The 20,086-nt window shown below is 30.2% G+C and overlaps 2 protein-coding genes across 4 annotated transcripts; one reads left to right on the top strand and one right to left on the bottom strand.

The window, feature by feature from the left end:
- The first annotated feature begins 9,217 nt into the window (after positions 1–9,217).
- LOC129286636 (uncharacterized) lies at positions 9,218–15,997 on the top strand. Of its 3 annotated transcripts, none has more exons than XR_008587495.1 (7): positions 9,218–9,416; positions 9,520–10,058; positions 10,856–10,990; positions 11,278–11,363; positions 12,069–12,174; positions 12,266–12,458; positions 15,212–15,997. XR_008587495.1 is itself a non-coding variant. In XM_054922619.1 (7 exons), the coding sequence occupies exons 1-7, from the start codon at positions 9,265–9,267 to the stop codon at positions 12,341–12,343; spliced, it is 987 nt and encodes a 328-aa protein (XP_054778594.1). In that variant the 5' UTR covers positions 9,218–9,264; the 3' UTR covers positions 12,344–12,727. The 3 variants fall into 3 exon arrangements, 2 of the variants coding, with proteins under 2 accessions (XP_054778594.1, XP_054778581.1); XM_054922619.1 differs by lacking the exon at positions 15,212–15,997 and having other exon boundaries at positions 9,520–9,621; positions 9,731–10,058; positions 12,266–12,727; XM_054922606.1 differs by lacking the exon at positions 15,212–15,997 and having other exon boundaries at positions 12,266–12,727.
- On the bottom strand, positions 13,045–16,595 carry LOC129286652 (NAC domain-containing protein 54). Its single transcript, XM_054922631.1, has 3 exons — positions 16,351–16,595; positions 15,607–15,884; positions 13,045–13,626 (listed from the first exon to the last, which is right to left on the bottom strand). Exons 1-3 carry the CDS (start codon positions 16,583–16,585, stop codon positions 13,342–13,344), a joined length of 798 nt encoding a protein of 265 aa, XP_054778606.1. The 5' UTR covers positions 16,586–16,595; the 3' UTR covers positions 13,045–13,341.
- Between the last annotated feature and the right edge of the window lie 3,491 nt (positions 16,596–20,086).

Below are 20,086 nucleotides of genomic sequence, written 5' to 3'. Positions count from 1 at the left end.
TAAATACTTAAAAATTGAATTCAAATATATTCACAAACTAACAATCAAACTTGATTTTTAAAGTACAAAATCATTGAAAGAACACTAAAATAAAATCTTACATTTATATAAATAAGTCATGTAAAAAAGACTTCAATTACATTTACAAAATTAATTAAAAGGTTAAATGATAAATTTTCTCTAGAACTATAGGTCCAAAAGCATATAATATTCTAAATTAAATTTTTATGCAATATCTTCCTTCAATATTTAAAAACAGTGTAAGATAACTTCAATTGTTAGTTGAGTAAAAATTATCTCAAAATTATAGAAAAGAGACCAAGAAAATTTTCTTGGTCCTTTCATGTATTTTTTGATCCTTGTCTATATTTTTGAATCTTTTACAATAATTTCTTGTTCAAACTAACATATAAAGTTAATTTTTATTAACATTTAAAGTGACATTGCCCTTTAACACTTAATCAAATTCATAAGTGAGAAAAAAAAATAGTAGGCAACATTACTTATTTGTAATTAATATAATATCTAAATGGGAGGAAAATTTGATTTGAATTTGATAATTTTATCTAAATTATAGATCTTCATAACTATATTTGTTGAACTTTTAAAATTCAAGTAGAATTTTTTGAGATCTATGAAATTATATTAAATATTATCAACCTTATATTGTTTTGAACTTGGATAGATCTAAAAAAGGAATACATTAATTTAGAGTACTCGAAAAGAAACATATGTCACAATTTAAAATATACACAAAATGACATGTGGCATTCAAATGACTGCATATTAAAATAATTATTACTTAGTCAATTTAATAACTTTCTCACAATCTCTTGCTAAAAAATTTTATACATGAGATCAATTTAAATAATTAAAATAACTTTCAAAATTTGAATTATATTTAGTATAAATAATTATTATGAGTAACTTTAAATTTCAAGATTTGAAATTAAATCCATCTTTAAAATTCAAGTTAATACATCTTCAAATTAAATAAAATAAAATTTGATTACATAAAATAAGATGTTAATCCATCAATGTAAATATTTAAAATTATATTTTAAAGTAAATTTAGATATATATTGCGACCACCCTTCTAGTTTATTTATAAATATTTAAAAATTTAGCTTGAAACTATTTACAAACTAACAACAAAGCCTAACTTCTTAAACACAAAATCATGTAAGAGATACACATGAAGTTATTAATATGAATTGGTCAAACTCTTATAAGCTTGGCCTTTAAGGACTCAAGCTCATAAACTAACTTTTCTTGAAATAAGCATTTTTTTAAAATTTGACCTTTATTGATAGGATTTAGGGCTAAGTTCAAAGGCTTCTACAATTTTTTTATTTTTTTAAGAATTAAAAAATAATCATACTATATATATATATATATATATATAATAAAATACCTTAATTAAATATGTAAAAGATAATAATAAACTTTGAAGTATAATCAAAATAATACAAACCCTAGAATATAATATAAACTATATAAATTCTAACTCTCTATCATGCAAAATGTAAACATAATATTAAAATATTTTAATAGAAATGTATTTACAACTAAAACTGTTAATATGATGTGAAATTAATTGGTTATAATTTAAAATATATTCAAAATTTAAACAAAAATATTTTTTTATTTTGATATGAATCATGGAATTACATCCAAAAACTGTTATTATTGACTTTAAAAAATATATAATATTGCATACATAAAATAAAAATATATAAACGAAAAAAAGCTATTATATATATAATAAAAATAAATAAACTCAATTATGAAAAATATATCTTAATAAAATAATTTTTTCAAAAAATATAATTTTAAAACAAAAATTCACGATTGAAAATAAAATAAAAAAATTAAATTAAAAATACTTTTGAAAATCTGTTTAAAAAATAATTAAATTTAAAAGTACTATATTGTAATATCTAAAAAAAATAAATAATATAAATAAAACATTTAAAAATCTTAATTTATTATAATTAATATTTATATTTAAATTGATTAGAATTATATAATATATTTTTTATTTTATAAAAAATCCAAATTCATATAATATCCTTATCCATTTACATTGATTAAAATAAATATATTTCTATATTTTATAATTTCCATATGCATTCACATTTATTCATTAAATTTGAAATCTAATATATTTGCATATATATACTCAATCATATGAACTTAAATTTTTGACATATCTTTAAAGTGGATGAAAATTTTAAATAGATTAGATATTAATTTAAATTCAAATATGATGAAATTTAAATTTTAAATAGGTAAAAAATAATTTTTTATATATATGTATATCTCTCTAAAAATTAATAAGTTATCCCACATCTAACTCCAAACTGAATAATATATTTTATATATATTAAAAAATAATAAGCTGAACTTAACTCCAAACTTAACTTCAGAGCATGAAATCACAAGAAAGACATCTCGAAGTACATAATTATAATAAACTTAAAAATGAATATGTGGCATTCTTTCATAGCCTTTAATCCTATTATATATATATATATATATAATGATTTATATAATTCTATCTTAAAATCAAAATTTACACAATACATGTATTCTCTCTATTTTTAAAATTGTATTTTTAGTTATCCAATCATTAATTAAAATTTAAATAACATATTTTAGGTCAAAATATCATTCTTTAATATAAATATTAATATTAACATTAACGATCATTTAAATTTTCAAATGATAGCTATTATGCATATATTTTTAAATTTTTTATTTTATTCTAAATCTTTGGTTATATAAAATTATTTATATTTAATTTTTTAAATTTTAAATATATAAATGGAAACATAACAATTAAATCTCTCGAATTATGTAAATGACAATTTGATCTTTCAAAATATTATAATTTTAATAAAGTTCTTAGAGACTCTTGTATTAATAAATTTTAAATTGCAAAGATTATTCTATCTTTATTGACAAGTTATGATTTTTTCTTGAATTTTTGCAACTATTTGAATAAAATTTGTTATTTATTAAATAAAAATTATAATTGAAGCTTGTTATTTTGAAAACTTATTTTTAATAACAAAAATTACAATTAACATATTGAAATTTTTTGTTCAACTTTTATGATTTATAGAACAAAATTTGTTAGTCCTTAAGCAAAAGTTATAATTGAGACTTATTATTTTAAAAATATATTTTTTAATAATAAAAATTACACTTAACAATTTATGATTTCTTATTTAATTATTATGATTTACAAAATAAAAGTTATTATTTTTTTAAAAAAGTTACCATTGAGGTTTTTTATTTTCAATTACGGTAAAATGATGTTTTTATTTCAAAATTTATTAATACAAAAGTTCCTAAAAATTTTAATAAAATTATGACATTTTGAGAAACTACATTACCATTTATATAATTTGAGAGATTTTATTATCATTTTTCTTATATACATTGACATAAATAATATTTCAAAAATATATAAATAAAAAATTATGAATTAGAATATTGTATAATTTAATATAATGGGAGATAAATTAATTAATATAATTTATATTTATTTTATTAATATAGTTCATGTTTTAAATTTTAATATTTTGTTAAAAAATATTGATAAAAATAGCCATCAAAATTTTTTAAAGTGGGAGGAAAGGGAAGACAATTAGATTATAGAGACAAATTAATAATTTCAAATTTTTAACATAAATTTTATTAATATAATTAAACATTTTATACATTCTAAAATCTTAAACAAAATATTCTATTGGTATTAAAATTAAATTTTTTTTATTTTATAAACAAAGAAAGTAAGAACAACTAACTACAGATTAAGTGTGTGTTTGGATAGGGAAAAAAATCGATTTCTCCCTCCCCAAATTAATTTTTTCAGCAAATTATCCAAACAGTCAGAAAAGGATGAAAATCGATTCTGAGCCCATACGCATGTTTTCCTCGTAAGCTACTTCCGTTCGCTTTTTGCCAAAAATTTGTCAAAAATGTTGGAAAAAATTATAAAGACAGGCCCAAGAAAAAAATTACAAAGAAAGTACATAATTTAATAAAAATAAAATTAAACTCTCTTCTTTTTTCTTTTTTTTCTTAATAAAATTTAAACTTTTTATCTTTAAAAAATTAATATTTTTTATTTAAAAATTAAATTATATAGTAATTTATATAACTAAAAATTAATTTTGATTAAATTATCCAAACATCTTCAATTCTGTTAAAATCAATTTTAGAAAAACAATATCCAAACAGATTACATTATAACATAATCAATTATGATTAAAATCTATCATTTAATCAATTATTTTCATAATCTATTATATCTAACTAAAATTCAAACGGGCACTAAAAAAGGCAGCGAATTGATATCCTCTGGGGAAAAAATTAAAGACCAGGGACAGTCTAATAGCCCATTTCGTCGAGTGACCCATTTCAACATTGTTTTCTCTTAGAATAAACTTGATATCCACTATCCAATCTCAACAAACCATATTGAAAGCATTGAGCACATGTGGACTCGAAAAAATTCAAAAAGAAGAAAGGGAGAAAGGAAAACGGAATTCTGAAATAGAATATGGTACCAAAAACCAATTTGAAATAATAAACCCAAGATCCACTGTCCAATCTCAACAAACCATATTGCAGCATTCAAGCATCATATTCCTATTGTCATGCATCACTAGTATCATCTCTGATCAGACTTAGAGCCTTTAAAAAATCACTTCTCAAGCTCACTTTTCTGTAGAGCCGATGATTCAAGCTACCCACCTGAAAAAAAGGATTGAGCTTAATTATATTGGCTTTTTTAAGAGAATATGATTCTTTAAATCCAGCCTGAATTGAGCTCAACTGTTGAAATTTTTGACTATACATGTATGTAAAGTTGGAAATTCTAGCTGAGCTCGAACTCGATCGAAAAAAGTTAAGGTCGAGCTTGATTGTATAAGCTTTTTCAAGAGAGTATAATACTTTAAGCTTAATCTAAATTGAGCCCAACTCGAATTGAACTCGACCCGAATAAACTTGATTAGCAAGATTTTACTAGCTCTACTTTTCTGTGACCTCCACCATACACTCCAAGTTTAGCTAACAGTAATGAGAGAGACTTCTTTTAAATTCTAAGTAGGGGTATTCACGGGATCGTGACACCCCCGTCTCGTGTCCCATCTCAAAAAAAAATTAAGACTGAATTTTAATCTCATGTCCCGTCTCGTCCCAAAAATTGTCTGATCCCGTTAGGTGTTGGGATGGGACTAAGACAAGATCGAGACGTCTCGCTGTTCCCATAAATTGGATAATATTGGAGAAAGATCTGGATAGTAATATTCATTAAAATTTTAAATCATATAATTTATTAAGTTTAAAATCAAAACAACACAAGTACATAAATCATAATAATTTAAAGTTAATTATTGAATTACATTAATCATAACTACCCATTATAATAGCAAATACAAGTGATTTTTAGACTATAAAAGTAGCAACAACAGGTAAGTTAAGTACAATATCAAATCATTGTTCTTTTACTTTAGTGGAGATGTACTAAGCTAATTACTCTTCTAAAAATAAAGCAAGAAATACATTATAAATAAAAGTTATTAAATAGATAGATATAAGAATAAATTATATTAATATAATTAATATATTATAAATAAAGATATCACCATGTTTACTCAATGTCATTAAAATTATTAATATAAAAAACTTTAGTTTTAAATAAGAATTACAAATATTAAAATTATAATTAATATAATTAATATAAATATAAATTATATTAATATAATTAATATATTTAAAATAAAAAATAATATATATATATATATATAATATTCGGGACTAGATGGGACGTCCCGATGGTAATCTCGTGTCCTATCCCGTCTCAAACCCCTTCTTTTGTCCCATCTCAATTATTTTAGGTTGTGACAAGACCTATCCTGATATGATCGAAATGATATCAGGCCAATCAGGATGAATCCAAATTGAACACCTCTAATTCTAAGCACAGAAGCTTCCAATAGAGAATTGAAATTATCTTTGATAACACCCCCAAAGCTTGTGACACTATTAAAATGAGAATAGCTAGGCCCCATCCACTTGACCATTAACCCACCCTTCTTGCATCATATGAGGATTTCCCACCTCTTTCATAACCCTTGAAATATTAACTTGTTTCATATTAATATGTGCCTCGTTGTAACCTAAAACAATAGCTTTTGGCTTTAAGAGTAAATTTGATGGGATACAATATTAATATTTTTGCATATTTTGTCACTCCTTTGCTTCCAAAGAAGCTTATAGATAACAACAAACAACTCCTTCCAATATCATTCCTCTTGCCCCATTATTGCATTGACATTCAAATAACACCAATCCCACAAGTTGAAATTAAAAAATTTAGGTTGAAGGCTTGGCTTGATAATAGAGATCCATAAAGATTAAATTTCCTCAGAGTCTGGAGGATATGAAGAGAACTTTCTATATGATGATTGCATCAAATACAAGAGGCAAAAACATTCATATCTTTAATCCTTCTAGCTTCATGTGGCATAATGTTAACAAACTAGTGTTATAAATATTATAATATTAAGCGTCTGAATGTCAATAACTTTCTAAGGGTTGTCCTTTGGAGTTCTTCAATTAAAATTAGGTAACCTCAAACATGAATGGTTTTTTTTTAGAGTTTTCCATGATTAGCACATAGTATATTATATATTCTACAATTATGCTCCCTCTATTAAAAAATACAAAGCATTTTTAGTTTTTCGATATGTAATCATTGTCTTTTTTTCAAAAGAGCCCTTATTGATAATAACTTTATATTTATTGTAAGGTGTTTAATAGGAATAAATATATAAAAATAGGGTTAGTTGTAAAGTAGGTAACTACTTTATTGTGGGTGAGATTCGATTAAAAATGCTTTATATTTTTTAACGGAGGGAGTATATATTTATTCTTTGTATGTGACTCTTGAAATAGAATTTAAGAACTTGTGACTTACAAATAATAGGCTATATACCAAATGATTATATGTTTGAAGTGAATGGGAATTTCTCTCTATTTTCATCCCCTAATTCTTCATTGTCTTTTTTTGTGTGGATAAAAGTGCAATTATATTAACAAATAAAATGAAAGTACAAAAACAAAGGTTCAAAACTTAATAGTAAAAACAGAAGTAGAATAAGAAAGTTTGTGGTTGGTATATCTATAACATTATTTCTAGAAAGAAACATGAGTACAATACTAGAGCATGTGCTTTATATCTTGATAAATAGTATTGTGACCAAAAGGACGAAATAAATTTCCTTTGTTGAATTTTAGCACCAAGTCACTAAGCTGGATGAAGGAATCTCGATGATTTTGCTAGAAGCTATGGATCCAAAAGAGTACACTTTGAAGACAAACTGCCCTAAAGATGTCATGTGCTATCAAATCAAATCCAGAAAACACAAGATGCTGAGTTTTGTGCCATTCAAAGAAATGTTCTTTGAACAATAAGGTTTCTTGATGCAATGATGATCTTATCCTCTTATCATTTGCAAACTCTATATTCTGTGTATGATAACTTCAAATTTCTAATCCATTAGCATGTTTCTAATTACAAATCTAATGAAGAGTATATCTTGCTTAAAATTTTGAATAAAAGATTCAGTCATCCTTTTTATATTTTGATGAAGGTAAAGATTCCTAAACAATCAAATTTTATGAAGTAAGAGGAAAATATTTACTAACCAATCTGTTTCTTAGTTTTGATACAAAATCTTCAAAACTTTCAAAATTCATTAAGAGAGACCAATATCTAAAATGGATGTATATTTAATAGATAGAGTTCCAAACCAAATAGCTTTAATGATTGGACATTCACAAAAAGGATGATTTATAGTTTCTTAGGTGTCACAGCCAAAAACATAATGTTGAGAGCAATTTAAATGATGAGTATTTAAAACATCACTGTAGGAATAGCCTTGTGGATTATTTTCCAAATGAAAAGCATAGTCTTTTGAGTAAAGTGCAATTTTCAAAGAAAATTCTAAATACATTCATTTACATAAGAGCTAGTTATTGTAACAAGCGCTAGCCTAGTGAAGTCCTCTTTAGCAAATAATGTCCTGTACACCATATGAGTTTATCCTTTCCATCAGTAAATGATATTGGAGTGCTAAGTATGGACTTAGCAGTTCCTTCATCATACAAAGCTTTGATAGTCTAAACTATTCTAACAAGAAGTAGTGCAAGAGTTGAGATTTTTGATAATAAATCAAATACTTTGTGAGCGTTATAATCCTTTGAAAGATTTGGCTGAATAGGTTTCCATTAATGAGAATGAGTAAGAGAGATGTCTTTTCATTACCAACCTTCCAATGGAAATGTTTTTTTTTTTAATGATGTTTGCAGCCTTTAGACCCCTTTCCAATACCATGAAGCATTGTACGGTAATTTGAAACAAGAAACAATATTTGAGCAATACTTGAGTTTCAAAGTATTACCAAGAAGAGAATTCTCTATGTTGTCGTCACCTTCCAAATTTATTTAGCTAAAAGACTAATATTCACAAGGCTAGTTTTCCTTAAACCAAGGCCTCTAGATTTTGTTAGGCTGAAAAGAATATCCATTTTGGCAAGAGGAATGTTTTTCTTTTGATCACAAATTCCCCAAAAAAAAAAATCAACGAACTTTGGATCAATCTGATTGTATAACCATTGGGGAAGATTAACACAAGAAAGTGTATATATATTTGAAGCAATAACACAGATTTGATCAAAGTAAGCCTTGCGTGAGATAAAAACTAAAGCTTTCAAGATGCTATTATCTTATCTATATTGGTCATTACCTATTCAAAAATTCTCTCTTATTAATATTGTCTTGTTTATTTATCTCATCTCTAACCTCTACATTCTTCTTATTTTTATAACAAAAAAAGGTTATTCTATTTCATTTTATTATATTTTCATATAATTTTTCATGAAGAGTATATAATAACGCATTATTAGACTATAATGATTTTACAAGTTTTTTTTGCAATTTAAATATGATTAATTGATAAATTGCTGAAAAATAAAATTTCTGGAGATTATTTTATAGTTCTAGTCAAAATTGAATAATTTAAAATTTGTAATTTTTATTCATTTATTTTGGAAGTTAGATTAAAAAAAAAAAACTAACTTTGGAAGATAGAAAGAGGCTGACAGTGATTTTTCATTTGAAGTTCTAATAATGGCAACAGCGGCGACGGCGGCGCTATCTCTGAGTTTCGGAATCAAAATCCAAATGATGAATGGCATAAAAACGAAAGCTTCAGCAATTCTGTATCATTATCCTTGTCCTGATGGTGCTTTTGCTGCTCTCGCCGCTCACCTTTACTTCAAAGCTACTTCTCTCCCAGCTCTCTTCTTCCCCAACACAGTCTATCGCCCCCTCAGGTTCATCCCGCTGACCCTGGACTCTCTCCTCTCTTCTCTTCTCTTCTCATTCTTATTCTCGATCTTGGGTATACTAAGTTCATGCCATTACTTAAATGATCAGAGTTGAAGATCTTCCCCTGCATGAAATTAGTGATCTTTACCTTCTGGATTTCGTGGGGCCTCTGGATTTGTTCAGGAAATCTCCACCAAAGTTGGAGCGTAGGTTTCACTTTTCCCCCATTCCCTTTTTGTTTTTGTCATCCTTTCATTTATGCTTATTGGAGGATGATATGTATATTTCATCAACTTATTATATTTTCTCATATGAAGAGTGTCATTTTGGACCATCACAAGACTGCGCTTGAGAATTTAGGCAGTGAGAGCTTGGTTGATGAGAATGTGATTAAAGTGATTGATATGGAGAGAAGTGGGGCAACTATTGCGTTTGATTACTTTAAAGAGAAGCTTCTTAGTTCACGCGCAGATGCTAAGCATCAACCAGTGCTTAAGCAATTTGAGGGTGTCCGTAAACTTTATGATTACATTGAAGATGGAGACCTTTGGAGATGGAAACTCCAAAACAGCAAGGCTTTCAGCAGTGGTTTGAAAGATTTGGACATAGAGTTTGACGCCCGTTTAAACCCTTCCTTGTTTGACCAGGTGATTGTCTGCATGATTGCTTTTGAATTGCACATTTATTTTGCACTTCTTCTTTGGTTGGTTCCATCTACTTTAGATAATTTTAGGTTTGCTACCATCTAATTGAACAGTTTTTTTCTTCTGACACTCGTTGGGCTATAGTATGTGATTTAGAATTTTAGATCCCCTTTTAGCTCTCCAAACGTTTGGACTGTGGCTCTTATGTCTTAGTCGGTACTATAGCCTTCCATTACCTCCCAAGTATGAAATTACGAAGTGTGGTGGAATGCTGTGATACCAGCTACATGATATCGAACCTGGGTCTTACATCTCCCACCTCTGGAGTTAGCTTCTAGGTCATGGCTTTCCAGAAAAGTTCAAATCGATTTTCTTTGCACACAATCTGATTGGCCACTTGGACTTGGCTTATTATTTAAGTTCAGAAGTTGTGTTTGAACTGAAAATAATATGCCTACAATCTTATGTTGTACGAGAGTATGATTTTTATGAGATAAATAACCGGCTTAACTTCCTACACTATACCTTTTAAAACTTCAAGGAGGCACACCCCTTTATCCTGCCATATCTGATTTTTTTTTTTAAATATTTATGAGAGTTGTATTGCTTAGGTGTAATAATTTCTTAAATATGATTATTCTGTTGTTGACAATTAGTGGCACCGGTATTTTCCTTCCTCTTTGATCTGTTGGCGCCAATATCTGATGTACTGACATAGTTTATTTGTCTTGACCTTTTCACTATGATTACATGAATTTTGGAATAGTTGAAACAAATGATAATTTTCTGGGTCTTGACAGTTGTTGTTATTGGATGTTGACTCTGTAATCAGTCAAGGCATGGTGAGCTTATCACGCAAGCAAAAATTAATAGATGCTTGTCTCAGCCGGTCATACAGAATTGCACTCGGCGGTGGTGCATATGGCTCATGCTTGGTATTGTTGAATTTTTCTTTTGACGTCTCTCTTTCCTTTGGAGATCCTTGTAGTTATATTTCTAACAGATTGTAGCCACACATTAGCAATTTATTTCATTTTAAATCCTCATATTGCATGAGGACGTGATGCATTAATACATGCTTCTATGTTCATTGGAAACTTAAAATTTGATTATGATCTAGTTTACCAAGTACAATGTTGTATACTTTTGCATTTTCCTTTGTTATTTAATGCGTTACTAAGTATGGGTCGATTGAGAATATAGTTGCTTCTGTTATTTGTAGGCTATAAATGCAGATGCTGCTCTTTCAGAGCTCAGAAGTGAATTGGGAAATCAGTTAGCTTGTAAAAGCCAAAATCTGAAGTTGAGGTTAGTATCATTTCATTCAATATAAATTCCGAAGTTAACATTAGGGTATCCACCTCCAACCATCATCCAAAAATGACTATTTTTCGTTTTGCTGCTATCATCTGTATTTCTGCTCAGAAAATCCTTGTTGTCATAGCGTGTTGGCTATGACATGCCTCAGTCAATCTGGTGATTTAGGTTATATTGCTCTGGGTAATGGGGGCTCTTGTGCAATACAGCAACAATCTATATGATTGGATGCATATTTTCTCACGAAGATCAGTTGTGAAATATTTGTTAATGACTGTATGAGGACTGAAACATATACATACCATCAGGCTTTTGTTCAGAAGGGAATTTAGTATGAATTTTTGTTTTTTCCCCTTTTTTCGGTGAAGGGGAAGAAAAAAGGGTAATGATGAGAAAAATCAAGAAAGAGCACATGGTAACCATGAAGTAAAAATTCCAAATCCAAATAAACATAATTGCGTTAGCCAGAGCCTCAGATGTTAGGAGTACAACAGTAATGTGATTGTAAACTGCTGATTTTCTTATTGGAGTATGACTCAGTTTAGAATCAACTGTGCAAATAAACTTCCAAATTCCCAGAAATAGGGACTCTTGCTCTCTCCTGAGCAAGCATGCATTGATAAACAAAAATTTATTCCATGAAGTTAATAGTCTCATTGAGATGACAGATTTGTGATGCATCCATTTCTCTCGTAGGGCTATTGGAGCTGTTGTATATAAAGTACCAGAGCTTGGAAATGACAATATGCTGAAAATAAGTTTGAGGAGTTTGGGCAATGAAGATACAACTCCCATCTCTCAGGTTTCTCCTATATCATTATTGCTCATTGCATTTTATGTGCTACTTGTAAACAAGGGATCTATATTTATTTCGTTTCTTGGTCTTTTATTAGGAATTTGGAGGTGGGGGACACAGAAATGCAAGTTCTTTCATGTTAAGCTCTGAGCAATTTGAGCAATGGAAAGTGTGATTATAATTCGAAAGTGCTTCCCATATAAGGAGAGAGAACAGAGAGTTTCCACCACATGTTCTCTGTGCTGCTTCAATCTGGAACTGTCACTTTGCAAAGCTAAGTGATTGTTGAGGTGGCTCTCTATGTGTGCAATTTTTTTTTTTTAATTTTATGGGGTCTCAATGTTGTTGTTTATCAAGTCCCAGGACCAATAAAACACAAATATTCCTATTTAGTCCCAGCATCAAAAGATAGGTTGATTAGTTAGTCGTAAATAAACATGTTGATGTGTTATGGGTAAGTTTCACTGAAAAGTTTCTTTTGTAGACTAAATTTATTTTTGGAGTTTGGTTAGATTGATAACAATGGGATAAAAGGTGAAGGAAAAGAATATTTCATTAAGATATTTTTTGTCATTCTATTTAAATTCATTTTTCTTGGAATGTATTTGGAATGCAGAAAAAGGGTAAAAAGGGGATAAGGCCAAGGCTTGAATTGTTTCTTCGGCCATCCAGTAGTCTAATTATCTCATCTAAAGAAAACCGTTTTTGAACTACATATTAGGTTTTGGTGTTGAAGTCCTAAATAAAATACTTAAACTTAAAAGACATGTTCAGAATATTTCAATTGCCTTTCACTTAAGTTACTCTTAAAAATAGCAAAAAAATATTCAATAATAAGGCTAACAAATATCCTGGTATTTTTCTTTATTCCATATGTAATAACAACCCTGATCAATCCATAAAATTTTTCCAGACCTTACACCAAACCATCAATCTGGGTTTAGCCACCCTTAATGAGGATTATCACCCAAAACTCCAAGATATACTTTGACCGTTATAATAATATTAGAAAAAAAATCAAACCATCTTGATCAATGAAGCATACTATGATACTAATATACAAAAGAAGAAGCAGAAGGAATCTTGCAAACAGTTGTATGTGTCTTTTGTTTCATGAATTCAGCCCAAGTTATTCCCCACCACCTATCTGGCCTGCCACTGGTCACTGGCACATCAGTTTGTGAATGTAAAATGAGAAACTTCTTCACAACCTGCCATGGCTGTATTAGAAGGATACCATGCGTCATCTGTAATGAACTGCATCCATGAATCATCTTTGTCTTCCTCTTCCAAGCATGAAGAAGATGCCCCAGCTGGGTCTGGAGACATGGTTTCACTTTCATTATTAATATTTATGGTTTGTGAGCTCTCAACTAGTGTTAAACTACTCTGCCCTTGATCTTCAATTTCAGAGCAGATTCCATTTTTCTTGAATACACGGCACAATGCATAAGTATCCTGCAAGGTTACCAAACAAATGACTGTTAAGTACTAAGATACCTTGATGTGGACTTTTGTTAGCACGAATAAACTTCTATTTTAGTCCCTCTAAAACACACACACACACACACATTGTTGTGAAGCATCCATATAATATAACCATTCAAATCAAGGACCAAAATAGTCATTTTCTCTCAGAGGCTAATCTGATGGCACGAGAAGTTTTTTGTGGATAAAAATGATAAGTTATCCTCTTGGTTACTCTTCTTTTATGCAGTAATAAACAAACTTTACAGCTAAGAAAGAATAAGAGTGGAAAATGGTTAGTGGGTGTATCCAATTTCAAATCTTTCCCTGAAGCTGCTTTTTGTTTGCTCATGCTGAAAAAGTCAAAACAGAGTAGTCAAAAATTGAGGCCTAATCAGATATACAAAAATATGTTACCCTATAAAGGAAAAAATGTCCTGTTTGGTGGAAGCTAACATTCAAAGAGTTACAAGTCTTGGTCAATGTTTCCTTTGTTTTTTGCAGTAGTTGGACTCGTGATTGTGAGCATAAGCTTTAAGACATTCTCATGATTAATAAAAGGGTGTGAAAGGAGAATTGTATATGATAGGCTGTTGAATCTCCCTAAGCTTAATCATGAGGTTTTGCACAAGTTGATTAATATCTTTTGAATTTTCTTTTTCTGTTTAATTTCTCCCTTTCTGGCAGTATCTATTGGTTTATCTTGGTGTTTGGGAATAAAGTAAAAAGTGGCCGACACAGAATGAAAGTGATGGAGAAGCAGCTATTTATGAATTGCATAAGCCTTCAAATGGTCCTAGAATCTGTAATCCTAGATCATGAAGGCTGGATGAATATCAAATACAGTAATAAAGACAAAATTATATGGAGTTTAAGAAGGCAGCTTTTGTCTCATTTACATTTATTTAAGTTTTAAATAACGTATCTTGTAAACTAATCAAAAGCTTTATCATTATACCATGCGTAGTAACTACTTGTCTCATTAAATAACAACAAAGGACAAGGTACTGTCAGTTAAGAGGTATTCGAGGAAAGCAAGCAACGAATATATCAACCATTTGTTTATTTATACTTCTCCAATAAACAATTATAAAGGAGAGACTTTTAGGGTGGTACCAAATTATCCCTCAAGATACACGTAAACGTGTTAGAGGCCAGATCTCACGTAGCAATACTCTTTGACATATTCACATCATTATTGATCACTAGTATAGTTTATTGATTTTTCTGAGTCTAAAGTTAGGTGTGAGAGAAAAGAGGAAAGAAATAATAAACTTCTTTAAAAGGACAGGCTTTTTCATGCATATCATGCAGATCCCACGTTTCCCTACAGTTCTCAACGGTCATCACACAAGTAACAGCTAATATGGTAATGCATATTGTTTTTCTGCAACTTCAAGGTCTAGTTTCTGTGACTGTGTGGGTGACTCTGGATTAGTGAAGGAGATACACTAGGGAACTGAAGCTATTGATTTCTTTCTTGTCTTTGATGTAAAAGGGTGGTGAAAATAATGAAGGAAAAATGCTTTTGTGACTGTCTTAAGCATGGAACTTCATGCTTTTGTGTTTTTTTCAGGTCAAATATGTGGTGATGACAAGTGTATACACAGGCAAAGGGAAGTTCTGAAAGTTGTCATATGGGGCCTGTGGGGGCACCAACAAGGACTTGTTTTGAAGACGAAAACATCTGCTTTTCTGAGATGTGACTCATGCAATATACTTTTTCTAATGCTTTTGGAATCTCCCACACTAAAATCCATCCCCTGCCCCTCTCTCCTCTCAGCTTCTCCATGCAAGTTATGAAACTGCGATAACTCAAGTTATGAAACTGATGAACATAACTGCTTTACACATTTTAGGATATTTACTATTATGTTTTTCATAAAAGCACTAGGATTAACTCATTTTACATGGTTAATTTTCGTGTTATCAGAGAACTTGATGACAAAGATGTTGGAGAAGATTATTTACCTGTATCCCGGAGATGTCCTCAGATTCTTTGTCGTCGAGGCGGTACTCATGCATGACCCAGTCAGTTCTGATGCCTTGAGGGGCTCTGCCTTTGTAGTAAACAAGAGTTTTCTTCATGCCAATGGGTCTGTTTTGGGAACTGACCCTTCTGTCTTTGCCTGTGGACTTCCAGTACCCAGCTCTAGTGGCTCTGTTAGTTCTGAAACCGTTAGGGTATTTCCTGTCTCTGGGTCCAAAAAAGTACCACTCTGGATCTCTACTTGGCAGAAATGACTTGTCTGCCACACCATCATCATCATCACCATGGCAACAAAATGTCCCACCAAAATCAGCCAACTGAAGAACTTTCCTTATCTTTTGGTACACATTATTAAAACATGCATCAAACTCACTTCAGTATGCTTCACATTTCACATCAGAACACATGTACGGCATTCACTGAATCCACACACACACACACACTCTGCTTTGAGTGCTGGTAATGGCGTACACTTTATTGCATGGCATTGAAGGCACAACGTTGTGCTTGAATGTGTATTTTTATGTAAGACTGACAAATGTGAAAGTGCAAGCCAATGCAGGAAAGAAAACTAAGTCTTTTTTAAGAATAAAATTTTCAATATATTAAGTAGAATAAACAAACACAAAGGTGTCACCAAAATATGATGAAGATGAGTTAAAGGAGCAAATACTAAATGACATAGGGATGCCTTAAGTTACGAGACTTGAGAGAGAAGAACAAACCTGCAAGTTCCCAAGGTTCACATTTGTAGAGATCAATCTCAGGAATGATGTCAAGTTCAATTTCTTGGCCATTGATCTTCCTCTTGAGATAATAATTGACAAGCTCTTCATCCGTGGGATGGAACCGAAAACCCGGTGGTAACCCGACCCTTGCCATGTAGTCTTTGCCTGCCTCTTCTTTTTTCCTCTTCTTCTTGTTGTAGATGGAAGACTCTTCAGTCATCCCGAACACCATTATTTATACATACAAGAGACAAAAATAAAGGAACCAAAGTTCCTTATCTTTGAGTTTTTAATCTTCTTTCTTTTTCTTTTACAGATTTACAGATTCTGGCATAACGTTTGATACAAGCCTTTTATGCACTTTTTTTTAAAAAAATTGCCAATACTTCTATATATGCATCTCCATTTAATTATAAATGCAAGTCTAGCGCGCACAAATGTGTGTGTGTGTATAACCACTGCTTTCCGTTTCATATTTATTTTAAGTAATAGGCCGTTCTATTTCTTTAATGATGTCATTTTCCAAAAAAATAAGAAGAAGAAGAAGCCATGCAGGAGGCTAGATAAAATTCTTGAAAGATGTCAACAAAAATTGGTCAAGTTGGTAAAAATTTGGTTTATAACTCACAAGATTGTACAATTAAATCTCTTTATCAATGTGAGGATCTTGTTAATATATTATTTGTAAGTATCTCTATAAGCACTCTTTAAACTTAGAGGCATATATTGGCCCTAGGGAGTTATTGAAACCTAACTCACTTGAGCTATATAATTTACATTTATGTTTGTTAAACTTGTTAATATATAAGATACAATAACAAGCTTTATCCCATAAGCTATTAAAAGGGGTCAGTTATATCATTGTGTCCAAACCCGGTTTTGGTGCTTAGCGCAAAAACACTGTCATTTTCAAGGGACTGAAAAATGAACCAGTCATTAAACTGGTTGAGCCAACAAGTTACAGGTTAGTGATTCAACTTGGGTTGAATCAGGGGTCAACCTAGAAAGCAAACCGATCATGATTAAAATAATACAATTTAAATAAAAAGACATTAATTATGAAAATATTCAACCAAATCTAAAATTAATCTCTAATACAAGATACAAATACAACAATGATTATAAAATTACAACCACCTAAAAGTCTAACAATAATAAAATATAACTTTTTAAATATTCATTCTTACAATTACAATTTATAGCTCTTCAATCATTAAAAAGTCCAAAATTAATCATCACTAACACTAAAATCATCAACAATGATAGTTATAATTCATAAATGCTAAGCAACAATCAGACAAATAAACAACAGCAAATAATAAAAGATTAAAACAATTAAGGCACAATTAACTTAAAAGAATACTGTATATTTTAAGTTTGAACTTACAATTAAAGCCCTTTATTCGAAATTTAAACTACAGACAATAAAATCTTGTTTAATTGCATTACCCTCCATTGCCTCGCTTTTTTAATTTTCAAGCTGAATTTTTTATTGTTTATTTAGTTTTTACAATTTAAAAAAATAAAAAAAATAAAAAAGTGATCCAATTGACCCAGCAACCCGATTATCAAGTTAGCCGGGTTATCTCGAGTTGACCCTGGGCCAGCTGGGTCACACTGAGTTAGTGGTTGATTGGTTTAGATGAAAACTCAAACCAAAAAAGAGACCAGGTCACTAGTTCACAGATTAAACTGACCGGTTCAACCCAGGTTTCCATACAATGGTCATTTAGTGTTAATTTTTTTTTCTTTTTCTTTTTTTAAACCATAGAGTTATTTTTATAATAATAAATAAATATTATAAAAATTTTATTTTAATATTTAATAAATAAATAAATTTAACTTGTTAAATTTGACTTGAACAATTTAGTTATAAATTTTGACTTGAATAGCTGTTGCCTAAATAGTTAAGAACATGAGTTGGTTCCATCAAAATGAGTTAGTTTCTTATGAAGTGACAAATTAATATTTGAATTCATGGCAGGAGAAGTGCCTATATCTATAACCAATCATACTTTGAATGATATTAACTCTGATTAAGGCTACACAAAGATCAGGCTAGACCAAGTTAAGCATCAACCCGAGGTCTGGTGTGAAAGACTTTCGAGTTAGATATTTTGGTATGAGGCCTAGTCCAGTCTGATAAAACTTGAAACCAAGATCAGGTTGGACTTGGTCTATTGGGTTATTGGTAGAGCCAATAATTCAAGCTAAACCCGACGGGTCAGCTCGAACTTGCCCTAAAAAAATTAAGATCAAGCTTAACTAAATGAGTTTTTTTAAGAGAGTAGGATACTTCAAACCCGACCTGAATAAGCCTTGTTCGAATTGAGCCTGACCATTGAAATTTATAACTCTATATGTATATAAAATTTGTAATTTTGTCCAAGCTTGACGGGTTAGCCCAAACCATTCAAAAAAAAGTAAGGTTGAGTTTGACTATATAAGCTTTTTTAAGAGAGCAGGATACTTTAAATCCGATCAAAATAAGCCCGACCCAAATAAATTCAGCCTGCCCGAATAACCGACTCTATTTACTGGACCATTCACCAATTTTGTTGGCCAGCAACTCCTTCATCCCACTCATTGCACCTCATCCCCACCAATAATATCACTCTCCTTCTTCATGATTTCTTCCTTCTCTCTCCTTTCAATTGAAATCTAATAACCAAATCTGCTTGGCAAGAAGCCAAGAACCAAAAATAAAAAAAAAAGACCTTCTGACCAATAAATCAAATGAGAACTATAAGTTAAAAAGAAAATAGAATAATGAGAAGCTCTAGATTGAGCACGGTGAAAAAAAAAATATCCACCACCATAAATAAATACAAAAAGTTTGAGAAGTTGTAGATCTAGGAAGAGGAGAACAGTGCCAAAGATGCGACGGGGGAGAGAAAAAAATCTAGGAATGGTTGATGGAGTGTAGCAACAATGAAGGGTTGCAAAAATGTGCCGATGTCGAAGTGAGAGTGGAGAGGAGCGATGGCTAAAGCTTGAATGGAGGTGGAGCATTTCAGTCATTGGACGACCAAAGCTTGAAGATGATCGAAGAGCAACAGCACCCAAAAGTCAAAGTCAAAGGAGGAGGATTGGAGAGCGTTGAGCAAAATGAAAGAAACACTAAAGAGGCAATGCTTTCTAATAAATTACATATATTTTAAAAAATTAACCACCTGAACAGAGCTAGACCAAGTAGTCTCAAATATCAATCTTGAACCTAGTCTTACCTATTAGTTCGATTTGACACAATTAGCTTGGTCTTCTTTTCCAGCTATTTTTTAGGACCGAGTCAAACCAGGTCATGCTAGGTTGGACTGGTCAAACTAGGCTTTAGATTTTTTTATAGCCATACCTCTAATATATGAACAACTATGCAAAATCAATCAAATTAACAAAAATATTTTAAATTACAATTCTAATTTTTTTTAATACAATTATGAACTATTGGAAGCCAAAGCTTGAATGGAGGTGGAGCATTATCAGTCATTGGATGGTCAAAGCTTGAAGGCAATTAGAGAGCAGCGGCACCTAAAAGTCGATGTCAAAGGAGGAGGATTAGAGAGCGTCAAGCAAAATAAAGAAAACATTGAAGAGGCAATGCTTTCTAATAAATTACATATATTTTTTTAAAAAAAAAATTAACCACATGGATTGAGCTAGACTAAGTAGTCTCAAATATCAATCTTGAACCCAATATTACCCAATAGTTCAGTCTGGCCAATTAGTTTGGTCC

Source organism: Prosopis cineraria, unplaced genomic scaffold (genome assembly GCF_029017545.1).
Source record: "Prosopis cineraria cultivar Desert tree isolate PC_DT_omini unplaced genomic scaffold, ASM2901754v1 PC1, whole genome shotgun sequence".
Lineage (NCBI taxonomy): Eukaryota > Viridiplantae > Streptophyta > Magnoliopsida > Fabales > Fabaceae > Prosopis > Prosopis cineraria.
Note: the sequence above shows the minus strand (reverse complement) of the source record. Positions and strands in the feature narration are given on the sequence as shown.